Below are 24,235 nucleotides of genomic sequence, written 5' to 3'. Positions count from 1 at the left end.
ATCCAATACTTCTTATTGCTTTCCAAGCGCCAGGAAGAACTCCCGTGAAATGTACTTTTCTTTTATCTTCTTCGCTGAAGCAAGACGAGGTCTGGGCAGGTTTCAGGGATTACTCTTCGTCGGCCAACGATTGTTCCATACGCGTAAAGTCAAGACCAATCCAATAGAATGGCACGCCAATTTATGCATATACATCCCAACCAAAGTGTGTTAGAAGACCGCATAATGAATTGCAACGCCCCATTTCCCCAAGCACTTTTTGGTCCAATAATTCAAAGAGGAAACTAGATTCATGATCTGAATGATTGCACACATGAGTGCAGAGCACAGCAAGTAGTGGCAGTCGTATTTTTAGCTAACGATATTCAATAAGACTAACGTTTCTTATCTAATCTTGCGTACTTTTACAATCAATTGAAGGTTCATACTCTGATCCAAACCCAAGGCTTGCCTTGATATTCATTATTCGGTTTTCTGATGACCCAAAAGGGATTCGAGTCTCTCAATCTGAATTTGGCCCTTGGTTTGCATGGTTTTGGAATATGTGGACATTGGATCACACGACAACCATCTCGGGTTTCAAAGAAAATCCAATAGGAAGACCGTTCTGAAGGGCTCTTAAACTGATCTAATTTCTACTGCAACTTTCGCAAGTTCCTACTTTCATCCTTGAGCAAGAAAGTTCCGCAAGAGGTGATAATTCCTTGTCATTTCTTCAAATCGGCCAAGGCGGATGTACGTTTCGCAAGTTCCTACTTTCATCCTTGAGCAAGAAAGTTCCGCAAGAGGTGATAATTCCTTGTCATTTCTTCAAATAAAAGTCCACATTCCCTACTTGACCTCCTAGGAGTTTGCTTTTCACCTGAATTCCCTGTTCCATTCGAAGGCCTTTAAGAAGGAGAGGAAAAAAGAGAACACTGGCTGGTCTTGTGGCTTTACATTCCCCATGGCCTTTTCTTTCCTTTCTCCGAGCTAGTTCGAGGATCGAGGACGGAGAAGGACGGAGAAGGACGGAGTTCCACTCATGCGAGAAGTCGCCTTCTCCGCTTCTCTTTCCCAAAAGTTGAAACATCCGGCAGTACCTCAAGGAACCTGCTTGTGAATTGAGCAAGGAGCGGTCAGACATTACCAATTAAAAATCAGTTATGATTCAGTGAAATTATGCGTCTCAGTGCGGTGAATTGGTGAAGAGTTATTATGAAGTGGTAAGAGCTTTGGGAATTTATTGAATGTGGCTCTTTTGATTACTTGTAAGTTGCAGTGTTTTCTAGGTGTTTTCTACTGGAGGAATGATTTCCCATGGTAAAGTTTGGAACCCTTCAAGATTTGACGTTGAGGTGGCAATGTCAAATCCAAATTTGATCATCAAAAACTACAAATACTTCTTGGTAGGATCATTGTAGGAACAGTGTCAAATCGGTGCCAGATTCTAGTTTTCAAAATATTAAAGAAGAACAAAGCTTTCAGGAGTTTGGCTCAATGGAGAAGCCACTGAATAAAAAAACATTCCTATTTATGGATACTTAGTCACTTGACCATTATAATTTCAAAAAATATATTTACCTCTAAAAATTGGTCTTAATTCGCTATCGTAACATACTAAAAAACTTATATCTATTTCATCCCACACTTCATAAGCCTCTTTCCTTGCTCTTTATGAAGCAACCGACAAACGTTTCTTGAGATCTTTAATAAGTGTCCTTAAAGAGCCTTTACGGCAAAAGCACTCCGGTTTCTATTTAATAGTAAATAATTGCACATATTTGACTTTGAAAGGTCATCCTTGTAAACACCTAATCTAACCTTACATCACATTGGTAACAATCCATTCGGATGAGCTCGGTCTTTCTGTCAGATCAGTGAGTCAGCCGAATCACCCCTTAGGGTGAGACCAAATGTACTCTCAATGGGAGGCGCCAGCCTTTTGGCCTTCATTGTCTCAACAAGGCGCAAGAGAGTGGAAATGACAAAGCCAGCATTATCAAGACACTAATTTTTGAAATCCTTGGCATGGGATCTACGTAATGGTGAAGACAGAGGGCTACATATAAAGATCGAATAGATTCACATAACATTTGATTTTTATGATTCATTAAAGCAAGTAGGAAGGAGAAGAGAACATCTCAGAGTTTAGCTTGATTTGTGCTTCTGTGCCTCCTGATTGGTTAGTTGGGAGTTAAAGAACCGTTTCGATCAAATAATCAAGTGGCATAAGATTGAATTGAGTTGGTAGAGGCACTCGATTGTCATCCAACGATCGCGATAATTGGCTTTAATTTAATTCAATTGTAGGAAATATGAACATTCATCACATGCAGAAGTTGTTTGTTGGGTTTTTTAACATAGCATATTTGGTATGTTTTCCCTATTATACACAGGCATATGGTAGACTACCTTAAAAGGTTAAATTTGACAAACTAAGATCTTGTTCAAAATACACGTAGCTGTTATGCTAGAATAGTTTTGAGACAGGTTCGTAAAATTAAAAACTTTTGGAACTCAACAAATATCAATGTAACAAGAAAATTACTCCTTTACTACAATATGGCCCTGTGAAAAGAAAAAAGTTATAAAAGAAATCTATAAGTAGTACCAAATGTCTAATTTTGCAAAATTTTATATCATTTTGTCCTTTATATTTGATATTCTTAGTAGAACAGAAATTGGGAAATCTCTATTTCTCAAATGGGTCGCTTAAGCTCTGGAAACATCTAACCCATTTAAGTTTTCAACTGGGAAATTGATAGGACAATAATTTTCTTTGGAAAGAAGCCGCATTGAGCACGGAACCTGCATTGGGTCGCCCGGAATGATCAATTCTCTCGGAGAAAAGTTTTTAAATCCCATTCCTTTTTGTTCGCAAAACGGCTTGCATTCAAGATTTCAATGGAAGTGATCAAAGTCTTGGGCCCACTTGTGTAGACTCTCTCCAAAGAAAAGAGATCCTTTTTAGGGGGGAGGAGAGGGGGGGGGTCTGGGCAGACTTATTTTTAGATGAAATTTGGACATACTCCAAACATGAGTAAACATTTAGCAAAACTTTCACCTTCTACTTTTATTGATAACCTAATCAAGGAGGTTTCAAAAAGAAAAAAAATGAACATTGACGGCTTGTGTCGGCATATATTGGAGGAATACACATACTAAAGATGTTTATTTGGCGAGTTGAATCTTAATTCAATGAATGAAAATGATGTTTTACCTCACCTTCAGCTAATTAAGTTTCTGCTATATTGTGTATTTTAAAATGCCTGGAATTACTTAAATGGAAACTTTACTCTAATTCCTAACTAATCAGACTACTATTGGACTATTTTTTGCCTCCATAGTGGCTAAAAGTCCGAATAACTGGTCTAAATATCTTTCTGAGACGAGTTTTTTGTGGTCTTCCCTTAGGATGAGACTCTGGAATGTACATAATCCAGTATGGGAATACACTCGACCAAGTGGTAAGCGGATATTCATTTTGGGTAATATCCAATCCTTAACTCTGAGGTAAGAGCTTTTCAAAAACAGAAGTCTGGATGGAGTAGAAATTATCGATTCATAAAATTGGGAGTACCTACAACGGAATGATCAGAGATGCTCAACGTCCGTGCCAGATGTTATGTAGAACTGATTGATCAAGTCTGGTTGCGACTTTTTTTGAATGAAATGTCCGATCCTACAAAAAGTTTATGGAGGTACAAGATGAGCTTTGCATTTCTTGAAGCACAGAGAGAAATAATTATTGATGTACAAGGCCTACGAACGCTGAAAGCATCAAGATGAATTTGTTCCAAGCGCAAGTTCAATCATTTGGGCTCAGCAGCATTGATGGATGTATATAAGACCAAGCTTCGACTATTGGACGATTTGTTTGAAATATTGTGCGAAAAAAGAGTTTTTTCCAACTCTCATTCTGTCCCTTCAACGACTTGACGAACTTTCCAACTCGACACATGTTAAAAGGATTTATTTCATGCAAGGAACATTTGAAATGAATAAAAGCAAAATGCGAGACTGTATCACTAGGCTATATCTTTTTTAAGTTCAAACAATTGCAGTCTTGCTTTTTGCTCGGGTAACAGAAACTCAACAAAAATCGATATTTTTGTGTTCACCCCTAAAGAGCCTTTCGGCTTCATGTGTACTGATAATACAAACCTACTGAGTAGTAGAGCGATAAGTGATTGGATTGGAATAACTTTCCAGAAGAAGCGGTTATTTGCACAAGAATCGAATTGGTCATTTAGGATCTCAAAACGGTACTCGGCTTGTGTTTTCTTCAAAAGTTTACCATATCTGGCGTTGTATTATCTGGTTTTAATGAAAACGAATGGTCAAAACATTCTGGTTTCTGTTACGTTATCAAATCCACATGGAGAGAACCAACCTGACATTGGCACATTGACATACATACATACATGAGTCATGAGTTTTAGAGTCTAAACTTTGAAATTACTCCTAATAGAAAACTGTACGTGTGCAATGAAAAGTGTACATGAACGAAGTGAACAGAAAGATATCACAGGCAGTGTTGTTGGTCTTTTGACGTCACGGAGTTTCCCCCATTTGATTATTTTCCTTTGCTTTCTCTCTGTAGTTGTTTCAACCCATTTCTCTTCCAGATGGAACCGAGCTTAAGCTCAAGCCATGAGAACGAGACAATGGGTCTCAAGCGCACTGTCTTCAGACTGAGAGCTAGGCCACCGCTCACTTGTTTGGAAAAAATTCGCCTCCTTCCACTTGGCACACTCATCACTCTTCATTGATCAAGGACCAACTGTCCTTTGGTGGGAACGCGACGAACTAATTGAGGGCCAAACTGCTGCCATTTCTCACCTTATCTATCCTCTTGAGTCTGGAACGCTCATGACCACATTTGGTCGACTACATGCTTCATTACTTCTTGGCTTTGCACGCTGACGAACCAGTGGAGACTTGAAAAAAGCGGGGAATATAAGGCACGTGGTGCCAAAGTATGAACGGTAGCATGAGCGCTATTGATTTGAGTGACCTAGCCGAGGGTCCCAATCGAATCTTCTTCAATAACATCTTTGATCAAGACATCAATATCTCACAACTGAACTTGGAGGATCTCTTGCGCAATGGGACGGATCAGGGTATTGGCAAGGTTTTAGACGACTTCACGGAGGACTTCACCAAAGGAGACGACCAAGTGTCACCTTTGGTATTCTACCTCTTGAGTATTCTCTACGGCATTGTGATTATGATTGGTATCTCGGGGAATGTCATGATATTGTACGCAATCATGAGCAGAGGAGCCCTCAGAACAGCACGCAACTTCTTCATTATCATCCTGGCACTCTCGGATCTTCTATTGTGCGTGATGACCATGCCCCTAACCCTGTGGGACGTGTTGAGGTGAGCTCTGAATCTATGAATGACTACTATATCAGATGCTCCACGTGGCCAAGGTATGTTTGAATGACCTCGTATGTTTTTCCTTCAGTCGGAAGTGGCCGTTTGGTGAGGATTTAGAATGGCTGTGTCAGCTGGCCCATTCCTGTCAAGGCACACCAGTCTTCATGTCTTCCATGGCAATTGTTGCAATCGGTAAGAGAGTTTGTTGACTGCATGTCATCTTAATTAATGATGATATGAACACACAACTAGCAGTAGCCATGGCACATTTCGACGGTAGTAATGATGCCAGTCCGTCTGTCTTTCTAGCCGCCGACCGTTACCGTTGTATCATGCAACCTGAGCGACCTCAATTCAGTACCAACACCTCCATTTACCTCTCCATTTTTATGGGCGTGTTTGCCATGATCCTCTCGCTTCCAATGTTCTTCACAGCTCGGGTAAGTTGTTGTTTTTATTAGGGTGGGAAAGTCATAAAAGGTTAAGCTGTTACATAGAATAGGAATTCCGGATTGTGATTGGGCCCAAAAGAAGACTCTGAAAATAACATTTGAAAGGGGTTACCACTTGTACTACTGTGTATAGCTTCCAAAGAGGAATTGCTCAAAACTAGATTTCTTGTTGTTAATACGGCGCACTTATCATGACGTCATGAGCTTTCATCAAACTATTCGTTGAATTGATTGGTTGTGATGAACATTGGTGGCACATACCTTTTTGGGTACGATTCAAGTTCCTTCATTAGTAGTCAGTTCACAAGATTGGTTTGTGGGGGCAACAACTGCTCACTATGGGTCGGGTTTTTCAAAACTAATAAAGATATAAGAAACTTCAAATGTTGTGATTAGGGGTAGTCCCTATAAATAGCGCTTACTTTTGAAGTGGTTCATCTCAAAGTTATAATGTCAAAAGCCTACAGGTTAACGTCCAAGACCCTCAATCCAAGATAAGAGCTAGAGATAAACAGGTCTCTGTTCAGGGGACAAAGGGAGGAACGGGAAGTGTAGTGGTTATTGCCGTGTCCTTGAAAGAATAAGGTCCCCAGTTCGATTCCCCTTCCCGACCTGCCTCCAATGACCAATCTCATACCGGACACGGCCCTTCCTAACAGAAAAAAATGGACGATATGATGGCTGGCTTCGTTGGTTCAAGTCTCCGGCCTAACATTCTTCCAATGATCGTGTGTCATTGCTATTTTCTGTTGTCCTCGGTAAGGGCCAGTTCAGCCTTGATATGCGTATTTTGGTGACTAAAGTGGTTCAAGGACCTTAAAGTTTCACGGTCCGCGGTTGAGTGAAGCAGGTCCTTTTTTCATTGGCACCCTAAACGAGAGATCATTACTACGAACATTACTATCGTGGTTTGGCATTCACAAGCCTCTGTCAGAATGCAAAGGGACCTCAAAAACAGTTTATCTAGGCACTAATTGGATGATAAGAAATGAATCCTTCACTCAAATCTAAACGCCCTTGATCGCAACCTTTGCTTTAGTCTGGAAATGTCACCTTGGAAAGCTGTCAACTGTGGTTGAAAGATATGTTAATGGATATCAACTCAAGACGTTCAGGGAACAAGTTTTTTCTGGAACAACATACAACACATTGAACGAAAATCTACTCGCTTACTTACTTGCCAGTCGTTCTCCTAATTCCCATATGAAATGCAAATGAGAACTGTACGTCTATTCTGCTAAGTAATACATGTGTGTTTCCAGGTCCGCACACTGGTAATCTTTCCCAATGGATTGGATATGGAAAACATCTTTATCTGCCAAGATACGTGGGAAGGCAGTTCCAAAGTGGTTTATACGATTGTGTCCTCCTGTGCTCAATTCCTACTCCCCTTCAGCGTGGTCATCGCGATTTATTTGTCTATATTTTTCAAGCTCAGAAATAGACCTCGGGTAAGCCATGGCTTCAAACTTGGTTCGCATAAAAAGGTCTTTGTAGCCTTGTTGAGTGTTAATAGAAACTGTGCCTCATTACGGCTTAAGGGTGAGCCAGTTTAGGGCGAGGAACTTGCTCGCATTTGCCCATAGAACCAACCATTGTATGTAACTGGGGATGAGGCACCTGATTGTGTTGCTTCCCACCATCAAGATAATCGATGTGAAGAAACAATGCCATCTTGTTTGCCCTTGAGTGACAGAATGATAAAGAGCCTCACTTTAATACTAAAACACGTTCCAGAAAGTTTGAGAGGTGAACTAACGGAATGGAGGTCGGTGGCAAACATTTAAGGTGTAGCCCGCCGCAGTAATGGTAGTGGAAGCCCTCCTCACCGAGTCGGAAGTCGTCTCAGCCATAATGCTATTGTGTGGGAACACTTGGCTTGTTCCACCTCTTTAGCATGGCCCTCTTGGTTGCATTTACGGTGAAGGCTGGATCTCAAAATGCCCCTCTTTGTAGACTGAGTCGACGACCAAGAAAGCCCCTTGGAAGCTAGCTAGTACTGTAGGTTGGCAGTCTTCAAACGAGCTCCCACCAAAGGAAACTTTTTTAGCATGACAAACAGTTGCAACTCCCTTGTTGAGTTGTCAGTCACAAACGTAACAAATTTAGTACTTGTCCAAGTTTCTCCAGCCATGATGAAAACCCTTGACGCCGGAAAGAAATTTGGGCCCCATGAAAACAAGCCGTTATGGCTTATGGGGATCCATGGTCTCAATCAAATATATATTGTAACAAATCACCTTCAAACCTTTGGGACCTAAATATAAACATACATACATATGTGTACGTACATATGCTCTTTACTTCTGCATTGACAGTTCCCGAGATGAGGAATAAACTTAATTATTTTACCTAAAAAAATGGGCTTGAGATGACAGAACTCACTAGCAATGGTTAGTTCATTGAAAACTGGCTTTGATGCCTAACATTACAAGGGTAGAAACATAAAGGCAAAGGTTAATTGCAATCGTGGTTTGAAGCTCGACATTTTGTCAGACCTCATTTGAATAGGATATTTCAAGAGCAGTACAATTTCGTTACATGATGGAAATGAAACTTTTTAACATTTCTTAAAGCAATAACGTGCTCAAAGCGGATACATAACTGCTGTTATGGTCACTTGGTAGTCAAATTGTCTTAAATATAACCGTATATCGGAGACGAAAGATTGAACCTAGGATTTTGTAAGTCAAATTTGAATGATTCAGTTGAACGAGCAGTCATCATACACTAAGATATCCATTTCATGTCACAATCTAGAGTCACAAAGAAAGGACTGAATCAAATGGTTTTGAATGCCTTGATAGCCTTATTTTCAAGAGTAGTAACATACGTAAACCGGATCAAGCGCTCAATTGAAACTAAGCCCAAGAGAAGTAGACCATGCCCAAGGTAGATCATTTGCACATTTTACCATGCTCTTTGGAGGATGCTAAAAAAGAGCTTCGTGGGTAGGAGTGCAAATTTTCCATTGCATTTTTCAATAGCCGATAGTAACCGTTGAGGCTTTTTAGGGCATAGATTAGAAATGTCCTTTATATCCAGTTCTACAGGAGCATCTTTAGCATTTTTTTCATCAGTGAAATATTGTCGAAAAAATTGGCCTCCCCTGCCTTAGCACACAAACATAGGTTTTCATTCCTTTTGGGACAACCAATAGCTTACATTTCGTATTGGGCGATTCTGTATAATTCAGAAGCTCAGCCTTGAAGTTGTCTGTGTGTTGAACAGAATGAATTTTGAGCCAAAATGTCAGCATTTTAACTTGAAGCACCTCAGTTTGGGTTCTTATAGCGAGCGACAAAAGTTGACACCGTTTAGTGTTATAATAAGCTTAAACGAGTTTCAAAAAGTGACCTTACCTTTTAGGAACCAGAAATAGGTTTGCTTCAAAGCTTACTTTTGAAATTTGGTCTTACTTCAATACACATTTTTTGCTCGCATTGCGAGTTCCAAACGTTAAAAAATAAATCAAGAAGGTTAAAAGCAAGTCTGTCGTGTTTGCTTTGTTATACTGCTTACCATGCCGTAACCATGGAGAGTTGGCATTGTAACCGTTTGATGGCTTTGCCCTCTACCGTCAGCAACCGTCACTAACATCAAAAGAGTCTTGACCGTACTTGCTTTATGCTCTAACCGTGATTTTTTGGTTCGATCTTGTCACGACTGAGTAGTGATTAACCAGTGTGCACGAGTAGGGGATATAACAACAGATACGCCCATCTTTTAACAATTAAAAACCGCGGCTTCTACCGTAACTTGAGATCATAAGTAACTTGTAGTGCTTGGGCGAGTCCGGCATAAGTCGGACTTGTACAAGTTCTTTTGTTTTTTTGGCTTTTCGCTCGACTCGCCGAGTCTGGACTAGAGTCCGGTCTTGCAAAAAGATTTGTCTGGCGAACGTTAAATAAGGAATATATTTTTCTTGACGAGTCCGGACTCGAGGCCTCTCTAAAAGACTCGAGTCCCGTCAATTTCTCCGAAATTGAATTTAAAAAAAACTCGAGTGCACTTGGACTCGAGTCCGGACTCGCCCCAGCACTAGTTTCTTGTACTCAACCAAGGCAACAACAAAGTCCGGCAAATGATGAATAGGGGTTGAATACTTAACCTTCAACTCCTGTGTACTGAGCCGGAAAGGCAGCTTTTTAGCTTAAAGGACCTTAGCTAGGGCTCCCATCTTTAACAAAAGAGGGTGCAGAAGTAAAAACCAAAAATGCTTAACTGAGTGTCAAAACGTGACCCTGCCTTTCTAGGGCTACAACAAAGGGTTACTTCAAGACTAGTTCTTGATCTTCGATTGCTCGGCAGTACCTTTTTTTGGCTCGAGTTGAGAACCCTAACTGAGGTCCTTCAAGCTTAATAGCTGATTCGAATGAGAATCACATTGACGGAAATGTCAACCCACGAGCTCCCGGGTTAACCTCTTTGCTATGTGAAAAAAACTCGAGGGGGATAACTTAGTCTTGGGGGCGGCCAAATTTGTATATCTCTGATTTTTTGGAATTTTCTGCCTCCGCAAATTTTGATATTTTCGCCAGATTTTGGTATTTTTGCTCCAACTTATTACGCATTATAAATCCATACTCGAAGAAAAATTCCAATAATCATTCATCATTCAGCTCTCTAGTAATATTGTAAATGTCGCGTTGCCTTGACATTTCTTGTGGAGGCGAGACCAAAGATTAAGAAGCACAATTCACTATGATTAAACAGAGTTCCAACAAGGAATTCTATACATAATTCGTTGAAGGAGCCAAAGGTTTAATTCACAACTATGATGGACCGACCTTTAGAATAATCGCATGTCAATAACAGACGATGAAAATAGTATTGGCATGGTACCACAAGGTGAACTTGGAAGGGAGGAATAAGTTTCCAACGATAACGAACGTTGTCAAGTTTATTTGCCTATTGTTTTATAACGTGTCAAAGAAAAAAAATCTTTAGTGTTAAGAAACCAAATCAAAAGCTTGCATTCTTTATCGTCTCTCCTTGTATTAGAGTAATTGTAAAATGTTTGCTTAAAGACATTAGGACTCTTTTTTGGACTTCATAGCAATCTCAAATGAATAATCATTTACGTCATATAACAAGTAAAAACAACAACCGTCTGTTCATCAAGGTGAGGCTCACAACTGCATTCTAAAACGGCCTGTGTTGTCTGACCCGATTCTGCCAACCAAATTGGATAGCTTCATACTCGCCCGAACGAAAATTGTTAGCTCCAACATTTTGCCATTTAATCATGAATGTTTTTTCCTCTCTTAATGAACGACCATGTCTTAAAATGGAGTTGGCGAAAATGATGTTTTAGAGAAAAACTTGTTGTATTCAAGCTTCTCAGCAAATCCAAGATGTTTTTTTTTTTATGTAAAGTAAGATGGCAAAGAGATATCTCAACACCGAACTACAGCAGGGGCTTCAAAAGAAATGGAAACCTTAGTTGCATCAAGCATAAATTTTGACTGAAAGGTTACATCAACTTGAAGTCTAAAAAAGTAGATTATTGTCACTTCAATGCTCAAGGTACAAAATGCTGTCAGGTCAAAAGTCATTTCTTCAAGTGCGAATTTTTTTTCCACATCATGACGCAAAAAGCAATGATCGAGGCCAAAGGGGAATTTTGCAAATAAAAAACCCCATTTTACGTAAACATCGGTTCCTGCCGAATCTTTTTGAGATTCACAAACTTTCTGTGAACCTAACCAAATCCGAGATATGCGCTTGATTTTCTGTTACGTTTTTTTGAAGCGCCATACAAAGTCGACCGAAGATCGCAAAAATTGCAAAGTTTTGCCTTTTCTCTAATCTAACCACTAAATCTGATCACAGTTTTGAGAAGACACAATCACAAAAAGTAACCCTGATTTTTCTTCGATCAAAACAGAGTTAGTTGCCTTTTTGGTCAAACCTGTAGATGCTCTGGGCATAGATACGAGACATACAGAGACTGAGTATACGTCATCAAATTCGACCGATCTGATTGGCTGCCAATTGTCAATGAACATGGCGAATATGGCCTTGTTTGGAAACCTTCCCGACAGGGAGTCAGTTGCCTCTAAAAAGAGGTCTCACGTTTGCATCGCATAATAGGACAAAGCTGTGAATGATTTATGACAAATTTGATTCACCATGTATTTAACCAACAGGGTTTAGAGTATCTTTTGTCATTATAATGGAATTAGTGTGTTATTTCTCAATAAAATATAGTTGATACACTGATCTTTCGCGTGCTGCGAGTCTCAAGTTGGACCTTATTCCACTTCAAGAAAGAAAGTACTACCATATTCAACAAATTGCATTGGAAAGTAAATAGGGGCTTGTTTCTTGATGGCCTCAGGAAGTACACAAGTGATAATGTTAATCTATATAATCTAATGTTAATGCCGTATCCATGAATCAGCTTGTCTTCAAGTAATATTTGGCAGTGCCCTTGAAGAAAATATTCAATGATCTTTGTCATGATAGAACTCTTTCTTATACAGCGCATCAGTTCAAAATCTGTTCGGAAACTTTTTAGTTCTACTGATCGTTTACATTTTTGAAGTGGAGCCACTTGTCAAACCTCGCACATCTCTGAATCCATGGTCTCTAGTCAAACCTAACCTTTTACATTAAGTGAGAAACGGCTGGTTCTTTGACTTTCCTAGCTTTCTAGCAATCCTGATTTTGAAAATTTATTTGATCCCATCACCACAATCAACTTTGTGGGTGTTTGGTCACAAACATTGCGTCTTGTACGCCAGGCTGGCCAGGTAGATTTTTGCGATTCTAATTTTTGAAGTCTAGCATTAGATTTTTTAAATCAGCATTGGTCTGGTTTTAAGCATTAAACTAGCATCATTTACATGGTCAAGGATTGTGAAATCTTTTCTAGCATTTTAGCATTTTCGTAGCATTGTTTCACTGAAAAAATGACCAGAAGGGAAGAAAAGCAAAAAATCTCACAAGGAACTACATTTGGTAGTGTTAACAATGTTCTTTCAATGGATCCCTTTCTCATTCCATAAAATTGATACGCTGTAACCACAAAGTGATTTTCACTGGAATGTTTACTTTACATTAAGCAAGCAAAATGATTTATTCTAATTGCTTCTCAATTCAAAGGGAGACTTAGCCAAATTTCTGTTTGAACCCAGACTTTTGGCACACAAAAAGATTTTGGGTTGGCTAACACAAATCAAAAAGTTGATTGAAATAGTCAGTGCATATATAAGGACGAAGTAACAATCCTTAAGTAAATGTAAGTATGGGTTGATTTCACTGTAATATTCAAATAAACATAAATATTTTGGTTAGTTTCATTGTATTCCGAAAAGTATTCCCCCACATAATTAAGGTAAACCAAATCACAAAGTTCAAAAGAACAAAACATTTACAAAATAGATTCAACAATTGAGCTCTATGGATAAAGAAACTTATTTTAGCTCTTGCTTTGAAGTATGATGCACGATGCAAAAAGAACTTATCTTATTTGCATGATCACCCAAGATGAACGTTTTTTGGCGATGAGAACAATTATAATTTTGTGTAAAAAATTTGTTCAGATACTGAAAGTACATTTTTGCTTAATTAAAACTTGTCACTTTTCGGTTTCCCCTTCTAAGTCTCAGGGTTCAAAATTAGAAGAATATAAAAAGACACAACTGCATCATTTTTTACTGCGAGGTTTTTTTCAGATTTTTGTGCTTTTCAATTTTCTTTCAAAAAGTTTAATTTTCAAAATATTGCCTGAGTATACCCAGTCAAAAAGTGCCAAATTCAATTGAATTGTGAAACTGAAATCGTTTCTGAGCACCATGAATAATATGCTTTTCTTACAAAAGTAACATTGTTCTAGCATTTTCGAATTCCAATTAGCATATTTTTAGCATCGATTTTGCACGAGCTAGCATCGCTGGCTGACGAAAACCTGGCCAGCCTGTTTCCCGCCCATAAATCCAGGCTTCAAAGGAGCAAACATACCCACAAAAATAGGAATGATTGATACAGCAACCCAAGGGTCTTTGTGTGTGATCGTTGATTTTTTTTTTGGTCCCTTGGACCAACACTCTATTAACTGAGGTACTAGTCTACCGTTCTACCGTGGTAAGTCAGCCAAGATGGATAAAATGAAAATATAAAAAAAATGTGGTCAGGGTAAAAAGTCCGTAAAGTGCATATTCAGTACCTGAGTACCTGTGTAGGGCTCCACACCTTGGTAGCATACATGGGCAGTAGATGTGTTATCACTCTATAGACGGAGGTTGGAGATGATTCCAGCCTTGTTGGATCGGAAAGACATTCTGGGTTGTGGCGTTCCATGGGAAAACGAACTTTCTAACAAGAGACGCTTGTCATTGTCCCCGTCAGTGCTACTGAAAGCCCTCCACGCCTCCATCGCCATGGGCTTGACAACTAGGACATTGACTGAGAGTAGTTGCGCATTATAAAAGAGATCGAATAGTCTGAAGTGATCATCAATGAACAGATGTTTCTGTGCCCAAACTGAGTTCAAATTTATTTAGGAACTTTCGTTTTTCGTCAGGCTCGACATGTCACAGAACCACATTTTCTCATACTAACTGAAATTATCCATATCAACTAGCATTTGGCATTCATTTTTTTGCCTCACGTAATTTTGAATTGTGTCGCAACAAACGTTTTCTTCTCTCTCTTTGAAATGTTTGGGCCATTATCGCAATCAATCTTGCGTAATTCAGCATAATTTTTCATTCTTGTTTATGCAATAGCTTACTGCCGCTAACATTTCCATAATGCGCAGGCTATCTTTTAAAGTACGTTCAAAGACCCATACCTTAATTGAATAGTCCCTGAATGGGTAAGTTGGTTCGCCCTCGTTTAATTCATAATCGGGCGCTTTCACAAAATGGGCATGACACTCCCTGAATTGAGACGCAATATTACTCGGTTGACATTTGTGTATGTTTCAAAGCAACATTCGACGCTTAAAAAAAGATTATTTTCTTCCTTTCGGGGAATAGCGAATCCTTCCCAAAGAGCATCGGTCTTTCATTACTCAATATACCTGAAAAAGCAAATGCTCAGTCGAGGTCTCAAGAGCACTTAGCCCCAAGTCCACTAGGAGTTGTTGAAGGCCATGAGAAGGTCCTTCAAAGCCCTCACATTTTCATTTTGCTTCCATTCCAGAGTCAGCATGCGGAAAACAATAACAAGCGACGACGAGCCAATATGATGATCATCGCGATAACGTTGATCTTTTTCGTGTCCTGGCTGCCCCTCAACTTGTTCAGCTTCATGATCGAGATATTCCCTCACGTCATTCGAAAGTACATCGAAGGCTCCGAGACCGTGATCTACTCGCTGCTTCATCTCTTCGGCCTTTGCAACGCTTGCATCAACCCCATTCTTTATGGCTACCTCAATGAGAACTTTCGGAAGGAGTATAAGAAGATTTATAGGTAAGATTACGGCCTTTTCTGCCCTAAACTCACGTGGCTTTGCCTTGGATTAAGCGAGTACTACACAAGGATGATAGTTATGGAAAATGGCGTCAGTGGAAGAGAGTCCTTTCTGTGAAACGAGTATTGGGAGGTAGAAGTACGTAAACGTGATTGAAGTGGAACGCATTTACCACTAGGTCAACGACCCTGGGGCCAAAATCAACAAAACCGGACTTCCCGAAGCAGGATGGGATCATTTCGAGCTCCTTTGAGCTCACCATGACCGCGAGATTGGCCGCATTGATAAGGCAATCGATCAATACTACTGAGCGATTCGATAATGTAATATTGGGTTGATTGGGCCATCATCACACAAAGCTTCTACGGGGATGTAAATGATTCTAACACGCCAAGATCCCTTTATTGTATGGAACGAAAATGACGCAGGTTTCAAATACTCCTCGCTATGTGTAACGAGAAAAATATTACGGCATGCTTCGGTTTTAGTAGCGTAAGCTAATTGTAAAAAAAATGTGCTAAACTTCCATTTGTTGCTCTTGAAATTCGCAAATGAGTACTACAATGAAAGAGGATACCACAAATGGCGAAGATAATGTCGCCTTTTCATCCCAAAGATCATCATGACTTGAGAAATAGTGTTGTTGGCGCCATTCGTCGGAATTAGTTGCCTGAACCCTGTGTACCGATGTCCTTTGAGAGTTCCACGTGCCTTATGGCGTAAGTGGATCTGCTACATCTATCCCCACTCTTCATTCTTTGGATGAGGATGTTGGCCTTATATAGCATGTTCTTGGCTATTTTGCCTCTTGAGAAGGTTGCCGAAATAAGTAGAGCTGATCTCTTTTGGAAGGGCTCGAGGGTACAAGATTTTACGAGCAATTTACTGGTTCTTGTGGAGGGCGTTATCGGAAAGGATAAAAAAAGAATGGTAGATGAGCTGAGGAAAGATAAGGCGGACCAAGTAGAATTTGTAATGAGTATTTGTACGCGTTTTTTATTTTCAGGCAAATGCCTTGGTACTCGACCAGCAGCCATCACCAACCGGCCTTCCATCTCCACATAGTTACCCCGCAACAACACGAGATGATCACCCAGACTGGTCTCGAGGGAGGTTGTTGTAACAATAATAACTCGTCCACTCATTTACATGGAGGAGCTGAGGGCAAACCCTGCTTGGTCATTACTTCCACGGATCCGATGACGATCAACCCGTCTCAGGCCGCCTCATCCATTCTTCAGGCAGCGCGAAGACTTTCCTTGGCTGTGATTGCGCCTCTTCAAAACGACCCCGAGGCCACTCTTGAAGGTCGATCCACGAAACGACACATGACTTTGGACGGCCTTGGTGAGGTGTCGGTGGAAACTGCGTTCATCTCACATAACTCTCTTTTGGAGACCAAACACCTGACCGAGGAACGCACTACACCCACGGATCAAACGAATACCAGCGCTTTCAGGACCGGTAGTGTCCGGGGCTTACGGCAACAAAACGATATTGACGACGATATGGATATGAATTGTGAGGAACTCAACTCGTTACTACGACGAGATGAATTACACGTGATATTCGTGTCTGGGCCGAGGACGGAGATGTCGAAAGAAAACCGTGTTTGGCGCCAACTCTCTGCGCCAGGCCGGTCACTTCCAGAATGCGCCAATAGCGGCGAGCCATCGCCCAAGAAGTCGTTTGAGTATCGTCGTGAAGTCGGGGGTGTAGACGATTTCCGAATGACTCAAAACGCCATGGTGGACGTGGAAATGGGCTCCGAGGTTCGGATCCTCTCTGTCGGATCGTTCCGATCCACAGTCCATCGCAAATTTTCCATTCCGGGCTTGTTCCAAAGCGCTCAGAGATCACGCCCCACAAAGTCAGAGCCGGACCAATTCAGGTCTTGGCCACATCGCTACCTCTACATGAACTGGAAGAATAACTTCCTCTCCGGAACTAGCGGAGATAAGAGCGTCAATCAAGGCAGTCACCCTATTGACCTTGACGGACTAGAAGAAACTCCGGTGTGAAGCATCGTTGGATAATTTAACGTTGTACCTACCTCCCCACCCAATGTGATCAATGTTTTCCTCCTCCAGGCTCTCCCCAGAGAAAACCTGGCAAACACATATTTGTATTAAGCGCCCTCCCTTCATTCAGCTCGCTGCAAAAAAACATGACAGATCCAAGGCTTTTCTTCTTGAGTTGTTTTTCATTGCTTTTCCCAACCGGATCCTCGAGGGTGACATCTCCAAGAAAACCAAACAACGTTACGTGTCAAATACGGAATGGAGAAACGAACCCAAACCAAATCAAAGGCGAGATTTGCTCTGTCAGGATCGTTTCCAAGTCGGTCTTGTTATTTGTTGAACAAAAAGAGGAATTTGAAATGCTCAAGCTAGATTTGATCCGCGCATCAGAAACCAGCCGTGTCAGCTGCTTCTGTTATGTCCCTCAAACAAAACAATTGCGAGACAGACTTGATATATTTTGCAACACATTCATTCTGGGCAAATTAATGTTGAATAAGTGCTACTCTGGGTGTTACCAAAACATGAGCTTATTTGTGTACCACCCATGGTTTTCACTTTCCTGGTAACAAATGCGCAAGTGACATGGATAGCCTGAAGTTGATTGCAGTTTCGTTGGATATAATGGGACCGGTCTTTGGTAAGTTCTGCAATCCACCTCAAGGACAAAGGATAAATGCTCCTATTGATCCCGGTTGCTTGTCGTGAAACTTCTTGTAAAAGAGTTTTTCGGTCTACAACCGTTCTCCCAACTCCTAATTGAAGAATCCGTAATTACCAACCTTTCCCATGCCTTTGATCTTCCACAGCTGGGATAAAGTTGCAATGGAACTGTTATGTCAAAAGCGCTTGAAACTTCAAAGAGCAGGAAAGTTTTGATAATCGAGTTGAAAATAATGTATTTTTCTCCACGAGTTGATTTTTCAAACCTTTATCAACTTTGTACCAGTATTAAGAAAGTTCTGTATTTTTCAACAAAAATATAGTGATAAAAGTGGCTCTCGCTGGCATTCCCATAAACACTGAAGATATCCAGTTTATCTCTTTGTCCTTTTGGTAGCCATTTCTAAGGTAAAATGAATGAAATGCCCTTATTCTCCCAAGCGAGCGCATTCGTGATTTAACAAGACAAATTGAAAGCCAAGCAAACTCTTTCTTGGACGTACTTGGAGTGTTTTCCTCTGCTGTCAGTTAATCCGTATTGGTATTTGGTGCCTCCTAGAAAAGCTCTTTCTCAAAAGACCCATCAACCTGTCTCTATCCCAAGACCTCAATTCACAAAATAGGCAACTGGAAATTCACTGATTGCAGGTCGAACAGTGGATTTAAACTAGCATTTCATATCTGGGTAAATGTTCATATGAAGGTGACTCCTTTGTTCATGTGATATAAAAAAAACTCTCATACTCTCAATGTGAAAGAAGGTGAATAAAGATCTTGTCAAGTAAATTGTTAAGCTATTTCAATTATATATTATGGATATTCTACAGCGTCTCATCATTTAGGTCTCGCATTGCAAACTGTCTTTGTCATCAAGGGCAACGAATAATTCTTTTCGAATACAAGACACAGACAGACAGACAGACTGACAGACTAAGAAGAGGAAGAAGAATAGTTATTGGGTAAGAACAAGGTGGATAAGAAACGACTCAAGGTTTGGGGTGTTGACAAACTGTACTATTGAACATGAAATATCACTTTTACAACTTTACTGAAGAATTATTTGCATGGAATCGCATGAGTGGAAAAGAGCCGTTTTGATTTCTTGAAGAGTTGGAGAGGGGTTGGCAGAACCAATTTTTCAGATTCCTCGACATTTCCCCATTATTTCTGTTTTCAAAAAGCAGGGAACGAAGTAAATGCACTTTTCATCGGATCGCGGAATCATACTCCAAGAGACCTGTAAAACGTTGGCCTCATAACCAATGAAGTGTCTACGTAAGGCGCTTAGAACGAGCCTTTTTGATTTCGTTTTAGAAAATTCTAGCACTATGTGGTTGTATTTGTGGTGGTGATCATGATGATTATTGTAGCGTTCATGAATATTGTTGCTGTGGCTGCTGTGATGATCTTCTTGCATGGAAGCGTTCGAATGTCTTGTGGGGAGTTCAAAGGTGGACTTCCATGGTTTTGGGTCCATCAGTTAGTCTACGACTTCAATATAATTGGCCGGATAAAGGCCAACTTTCCCATCCTTGCGACCTTTGCACCAACCTTGTTCGTCCTCTTCCTCCAACTTTTCGAAAATGTCCCCTAAAATTGCAATCGCAAATGTCAAGAACAACCAAAGCAGCAAAGTTTCTGGACCAAACGACCTCAAGTGACAGATGCACTAATAACTTCTCCACACCAAGTAGTATGATCCTCTCAAAGATTTTGGAAAAAAGTTGGACACGCGACCAAATGGACTAAGTGAACTGTAATTACCTGTTTTGAAGTTCAATTCATCGTCTTCAGCTGCTTCATAATCATAGAGGGCTCTGACTTTGACTCCAGGCTCACCATTATCAACCAACGGTTCCACGTGCTCATCTTCCCATTCGTCTTCATCGAACGGATTTGAATCCTTGCTCACACCTCCGTTACTGAAATAGTTAGATGCTCAAATAAAAGCCTTGCAAACACACCACTTCTTGCAAAATGGGCCTCTGAACTAGTTAAACATCGAAACTCTTTGACAAAGAGAAACACCGTGATATGCAAGCTCATCCGTATTAGTGACAATTAAGTTGTTAGTGCGTCAGGGACAACATATCTATCTCTAGTTGCGAACACGCCATTAAATCGCCTGCCTACATATCGTATTAACGAAAACATGATGCGTTTAAATCTGTTCGGAGAGGAGTACTCGTAACTTGCTTCAGCCTTGAACAAAGTCGCCAGATTTTGATCTACCTCTTTCTCATTCACTCAATATAGGCTTTGATCAATCTCGCACTAATGGAACGCTTTCGACGTCTTCCGCAACGACAAATTCGATTGCTTTTGGCGCCTTTGTGAAACGAAGTTCTCTTTTCGAGGTTTCGTGGTGTTTGACTCTTTACGCGGCAAATTGTTGGTTCGCGCCACAAGCGAAATTCGTTTAGTTCGCTTGACCTGGGTCACTTGCGTTTTCTTGGGGCTTTGCTTCAACACCGGGGAATTCGGAACCTCTGGAGTGGGGGTGGGTTCTTGGTGCAAAGGTTCACGCTCTGACGGACAGGGTGTGGCTAGGGGAGGGGTGCGCACATCGAGGTCCTCCACAAGGGCGCTACTGGTCAACGAAGGTGGTGTGCTAGGACTAGTGGGGCCGTCCTCATACCGTTTGCCCATGATCTTTCGTCGAGCCGCAATAAGAGTTGGGCTGTCGATGGCGAACACTCCTGCCGGTTTCAAGGCTGGTAGTGGTGAAGTGGGTGAATATGAGGGCGGGGCTGATAATTCCAAGTCTTGAACTTGTAGAGTACTCATGGATCCGAACCCAGATGAATGGTGGTATGGATGAGATCCGTTCAGATGGTTGAAGCTACACATCATTCAGGAATGAGTTAGGTTGAGGTACGAATAAAAACACAAGAGCTATCCTAAAAGCTCAAGGTAATTTCTTTCAGGTTCAGAGTAGGCTTTCTCCCTCATCTCATTAGTTTAGCTCTGAGCTGTTAGAGAGACGGAAAAGAGCCAACTCATGTGATCAAACTAAAAGGAAGACGACTTGGTTATGTTGAAAGCTTGAAAGCATAGTTGCCCTTTTGATTATTGAAATCTATAATGAATGTCATTACTCCCATTTTACATTTCACGAACGATCAGGGTTATTTAAGACCGTTTATTGTAGTTGAGTTAGTTAAGTCTGCCCCATAATTTTTCCAATATGTTAGGAAAAAAAACAAATCTCGCCCAAATTTGAGTGTTAACCCTCCATCGCGCTTGCCTGTAACGCTCTTGGATTTCCTCATAAATACAGTCTCCATTTGTTCTTTCGAGACGGTCAAGACGGCCTAAGTTTTCAATAACATCCGGTGGGATTCTTTCTTGGAGGACAGAGGGTCTTCTGTAGAAAAATGTTTATCCTTCAAGAACAGTCTAACGTGTCTATCGAATTGTCAGCTGACGAGTAAAAAAGTTTCTAGAGCAAAAGATAAGAGTTAAGAAGTTTCTCAATCTTATCGATGGTTCTGGAAAACGTTTTACTGACTTTTTCAGGCAGTACAAAATGAGCAAATGTAATTCACAATTGCTCTTTCAACCTAGAGACCCTCAATTCTTTCGACCTCGTTTGGCATTCCCTCTACTCATGATTAAGTTAAACCTTCACCATTTGTTTTCTAGTAGCAAGGTCAAAAGTGGTCTTCTTGCTTTCAGCTAGTGATTACTTTTAAAAAAACAGCTTAAAACCGGGTCCCAATTTGTTCTTACCTCAGTGCTTGCCCGTTATTAGCTGTTTTAGACAAAGGAGGTCCAGACTGTTGTTGAATACTCCCCGTTGAAGAAGGCACTTTCGCCATGGAATGCCCGTTGTTCCGACTCGGTGGTTTGTGATTGGAACTCCCATTTTGCTTGGGTGCCACAGGGTTATACTCCTAAAAATTGAATTTAAGATCATCGTTACACGTTTGAAATCCTACCAGGGTAGAAGAGCAAACCACTCTAGTCGGATCAAGGTTATCTAGGAAGCTGTCTAGGCTTATTGACCAAAGAAGGCAATTTAACTTATTGACTCATTGTACTGCAGCTCAATTTCAATGGAGACGTCGGTAATGGCTTAGGCTTGAGACCATGTGAATTGAATTCATGGTCTCTAACTTTGGCAGGAAAACTACTCATAGGTGATTAAGAACTATTTTTCTAAGGGTTGGTGCTATTAATTAAGGACAAGCGCAATCAACGTGACTTTTTTTGTTTAGGCAATAGATAACAAACTATCGGTTGAAGACAAACCCTTTTCATGTTGCCTAAGGAAATTGACTTGGGGCCAAAGCCCAAAATGGAATGGGAGCTCTCCGAGGCCGAGGAATAGCTCGTTTGTTTTGCCAGGCCTTTCAAGATAAAATCAGGGGGCTGCATGCAAAATTGGAAACCGGAGAGAAATCAAGGAGAAGTAAATGAATCTAGCCATTCCCCTTACTTCACGTAAGAAATAATCATTGCAGGTCAATGTCTTTTCAGAGCTAAGCAAATATTGATACTGTTTAAGAGGTTACAGTGGGCAAAAACGGGTAAGATGATATGAGGCAAACAATTGAAATTGTCCAAGGGTACAAGCTATTTTTGTTGTGAAAAACCCAAGCAACACAATGGGTAACTTCAACCTTTCAAGGTTGGCATGCAAGTAGAAAAAGGGTGATAAAATTAGGAAATAAAAGAATGATTTACAGGTAGGTCATCTCCGACGTGTCGCTGGTTGATTAGGGTGATGCTACCGTCAGCAATTCCGCCTTTCTTGTGAATGGTGCCTTTGGCGATGTCCCGGAATTCTTCCATGTATTCCTGAGGATTTGAATAGAATCAGCAAATAAAGAGATAACCAACGAAACGGATTAATAGCATGCTTGGTTTTGAACTAATTTGCCACTGATGGAGTAGCCTTTGTCAAAGGTTATGCGAGATATCTATTTGGCATGCTGTGACACTAAATTAAAGGAGACACTTACCTCGAATTGAGGCCAGTTCATGGCCATGTTCACTCCATGTGTGTTGGACCACCACCGGAGATCTTGCTCGTGATCCGCGTTATTCACAGTATGGTAAAACTCCTCGTAGATTTGGGGCATTCTGAAACAAATGCCGTAAAATCATCACTTCACATATTTTTGGAGCTACTCTGAAACTCCAAATTAACATGCTTGTCATAAATTTTTAAAAAAATGCAGGGAAGGCTCTGCTCATGCTTAATTATAGTGTGCGCACTGTAGCTTTACAGGAAGCCCAACCTTCGATGGTGTCTTAGGAAAGTGGACGACTTTTCAACATTTGCAACCTTATTAGGCTACAGGAAAGGTGTCGAATCACGGTTTCAGATTAGAGTGGCAAAATGTCAGGATCATCTTGTTCGGAAAGAATCTCTTGATCCCTCCATGGTCTCAAGCAACAAGCCAAATATTAGAGAATACTTTCGCTTGCGAACCTCGAAATCTTATCCTTATCCCAAGTTCAGTGCAGATCATTCGTGTGCTTACTCTGGATTTTCCGTGATGTTCAAGCACTTTTGCACATCGAACAAGATGTCCTTGAAACACTGAAGTCGCTGAGCTTCCATTCGCTGACACTTTTCGAACACCTCCGTCATGTCCTCCATATACTTGGCGTTATAGGCGTTGATGTCGTTGATGGCCATTTCGTAGTTTTCTCGGGACTTTTGGACTTGGTCCTTCGTTTTCTGGACGCGATCTTGTAGTTTGCGCATCTATAAGACATGTTGTTAAGATTAGGAGCTTGAACCCTGTACAAACGTCAAGGAAGCAAACGGGCGGCAAAGAGATTTGGCACTGACGAGAGAGAGAGAGAGAGAGGTGGGCCATAAATTCCGTATCTCTATGGGTGGTAACATTCAGGTCGGGCATATTGTGGGTTGTGCGTGAAAATCACAAGCCGGTTTTAGGGTTGTGCCTGATAATGACAAGTGCGCCAAGATCATCATCATCATCATGCAATGATTTCTCGCCCTTAGCAGTCAATGATAAGGCGAAATCAAGTCCACACTGAAACACTTGAATCGAGTCGTAAACTAACATGGAAGTGCTCGAGAATGACACGACAATATCAATAGAACGAGAATAATCTAGTTTTCGTTGCCAAAGTGTCACACGGGTTGCTTTCGTATGGTCTATTTTTTTCATTATCAGATATCGTTTTAGGGGTACCTGTTGATCAATAGACAAAACAAAGAAGGATGGATCAAAGGTTTGGAAGAAGAAGGTCCATTTCTGTTCAAAGGAGGGAACCTTTACAATAACCAACCGCCAACAGGAACTTCATAGAAATGGAGTGGAT

General features: G+C 40.8%; 2 protein-coding genes across 3 annotated transcripts; one reads left to right on the top strand and one right to left on the bottom strand.

Annotated features, from left to right (window-relative positions):
- Nucleotides 1–1,077: 1,077 nt before the first annotated feature.
- On the top strand, nucleotides 1,078–18,809 carry LOC131877766 (D(1)-like dopamine receptor). The gene is made up of 7 exons (XM_059223545.1): nucleotides 1,078–1,205; nucleotides 4,611–5,367; nucleotides 5,456–5,559; nucleotides 5,677–5,807; nucleotides 7,082–7,270; nucleotides 14,973–15,244; nucleotides 16,252–18,809. Exons 2-7 carry the CDS (start codon nucleotides 4,964–4,966, stop codon nucleotides 17,264–17,266), a joined length of 2,115 nt encoding a protein of 704 aa, XP_059079528.1. The 5' UTR covers nucleotides 1,078–1,205; nucleotides 4,611–4,963; the 3' UTR covers nucleotides 17,267–18,809.
- LOC131877767 (protein kinase C and casein kinase II substrate protein 3-like) lies at nucleotides 18,712–23,667 on the bottom strand. Of its 2 annotated transcripts, XM_059223546.1 has the most exons (7): nucleotides 23,422–23,667; nucleotides 22,897–23,017; nucleotides 22,619–22,732; nucleotides 21,662–21,825; nucleotides 21,177–21,296; nucleotides 19,694–19,851; nucleotides 18,712–19,519 (listed from the first exon to the last, which is right to left on the bottom strand). In XM_059223546.1, exons 1-7 carry the CDS (start codon nucleotides 23,646–23,648, stop codon nucleotides 19,410–19,412), a joined length of 1,014 nt encoding a protein of 337 aa, XP_059079529.1. In that variant the 5' UTR covers nucleotides 23,649–23,667; the 3' UTR covers nucleotides 18,712–19,409. The 2 variants fall into 2 exon arrangements, with proteins under 2 accessions (XP_059079529.1, XP_059079530.1); XM_059223547.1 differs by lacking the exon at nucleotides 21,177–21,296 and having other exon boundaries at nucleotides 23,422–23,664.
- Between the last annotated feature and the right edge of the window lie 568 nt (nucleotides 23,668–24,235).

This window comes from Tigriopus californicus, chromosome 3 (assembly GCF_007210705.1).
Source record: "Tigriopus californicus strain San Diego chromosome 3, Tcal_SD_v2.1, whole genome shotgun sequence".
NCBI classification, from domain to species: Eukaryota; Metazoa; Arthropoda; class Copepoda; order Harpacticoida; family Harpacticidae; genus Tigriopus; species Tigriopus californicus.
The sequence above is the reverse complement of the archived record's forward strand: the minus strand, read 5'-3'. Positions and strand labels throughout refer to the sequence as shown.

Bases quoted from the DNA above. Each gene is read 5' to 3' on its own strand.
- LOC131877767 (XM_059223546.1), bottom strand. From the start codon at position 23,648: ATGCGCAAACTACAAGATCGCGTCCAGAAAACGAAGGACCAAGTCCAA. The intron at 22,733-22,896 runs GTAAGTGTCTCC...TCAAATCCTCAG, and splicing joins TGAACTGGCCTCAATTCGAG to GAATACATGGAAGAATTCCG. The intron at 19,852-21,176 runs GCAAGCGCGATG...TAACTATTTCAG, and splicing joins GAAATCCAAGAGCGTTACAG to TAACGGAGGTGTGAGCAAGG.
- LOC131877766 (XM_059223545.1), top strand. From the start codon at position 4,964: ATGAACGGTAGCATGAGCGCTATTGATTTGAGTGACCTAGCCGAGGGT. The intron at 5,368-5,455 runs GTGAGCTCTGAA...TTTTTCCTTCAG, and splicing joins ACCCTGTGGGACGTGTTGAG to TCGGAAGTGGCCGTTTGGTG. The intron at 5,808-7,081 runs GTAAGTTGTTGT...GTGTGTTTCCAG, and splicing joins CAATGTTCTTCACAGCTCGG to GTCCGCACACTGGTAATCTT.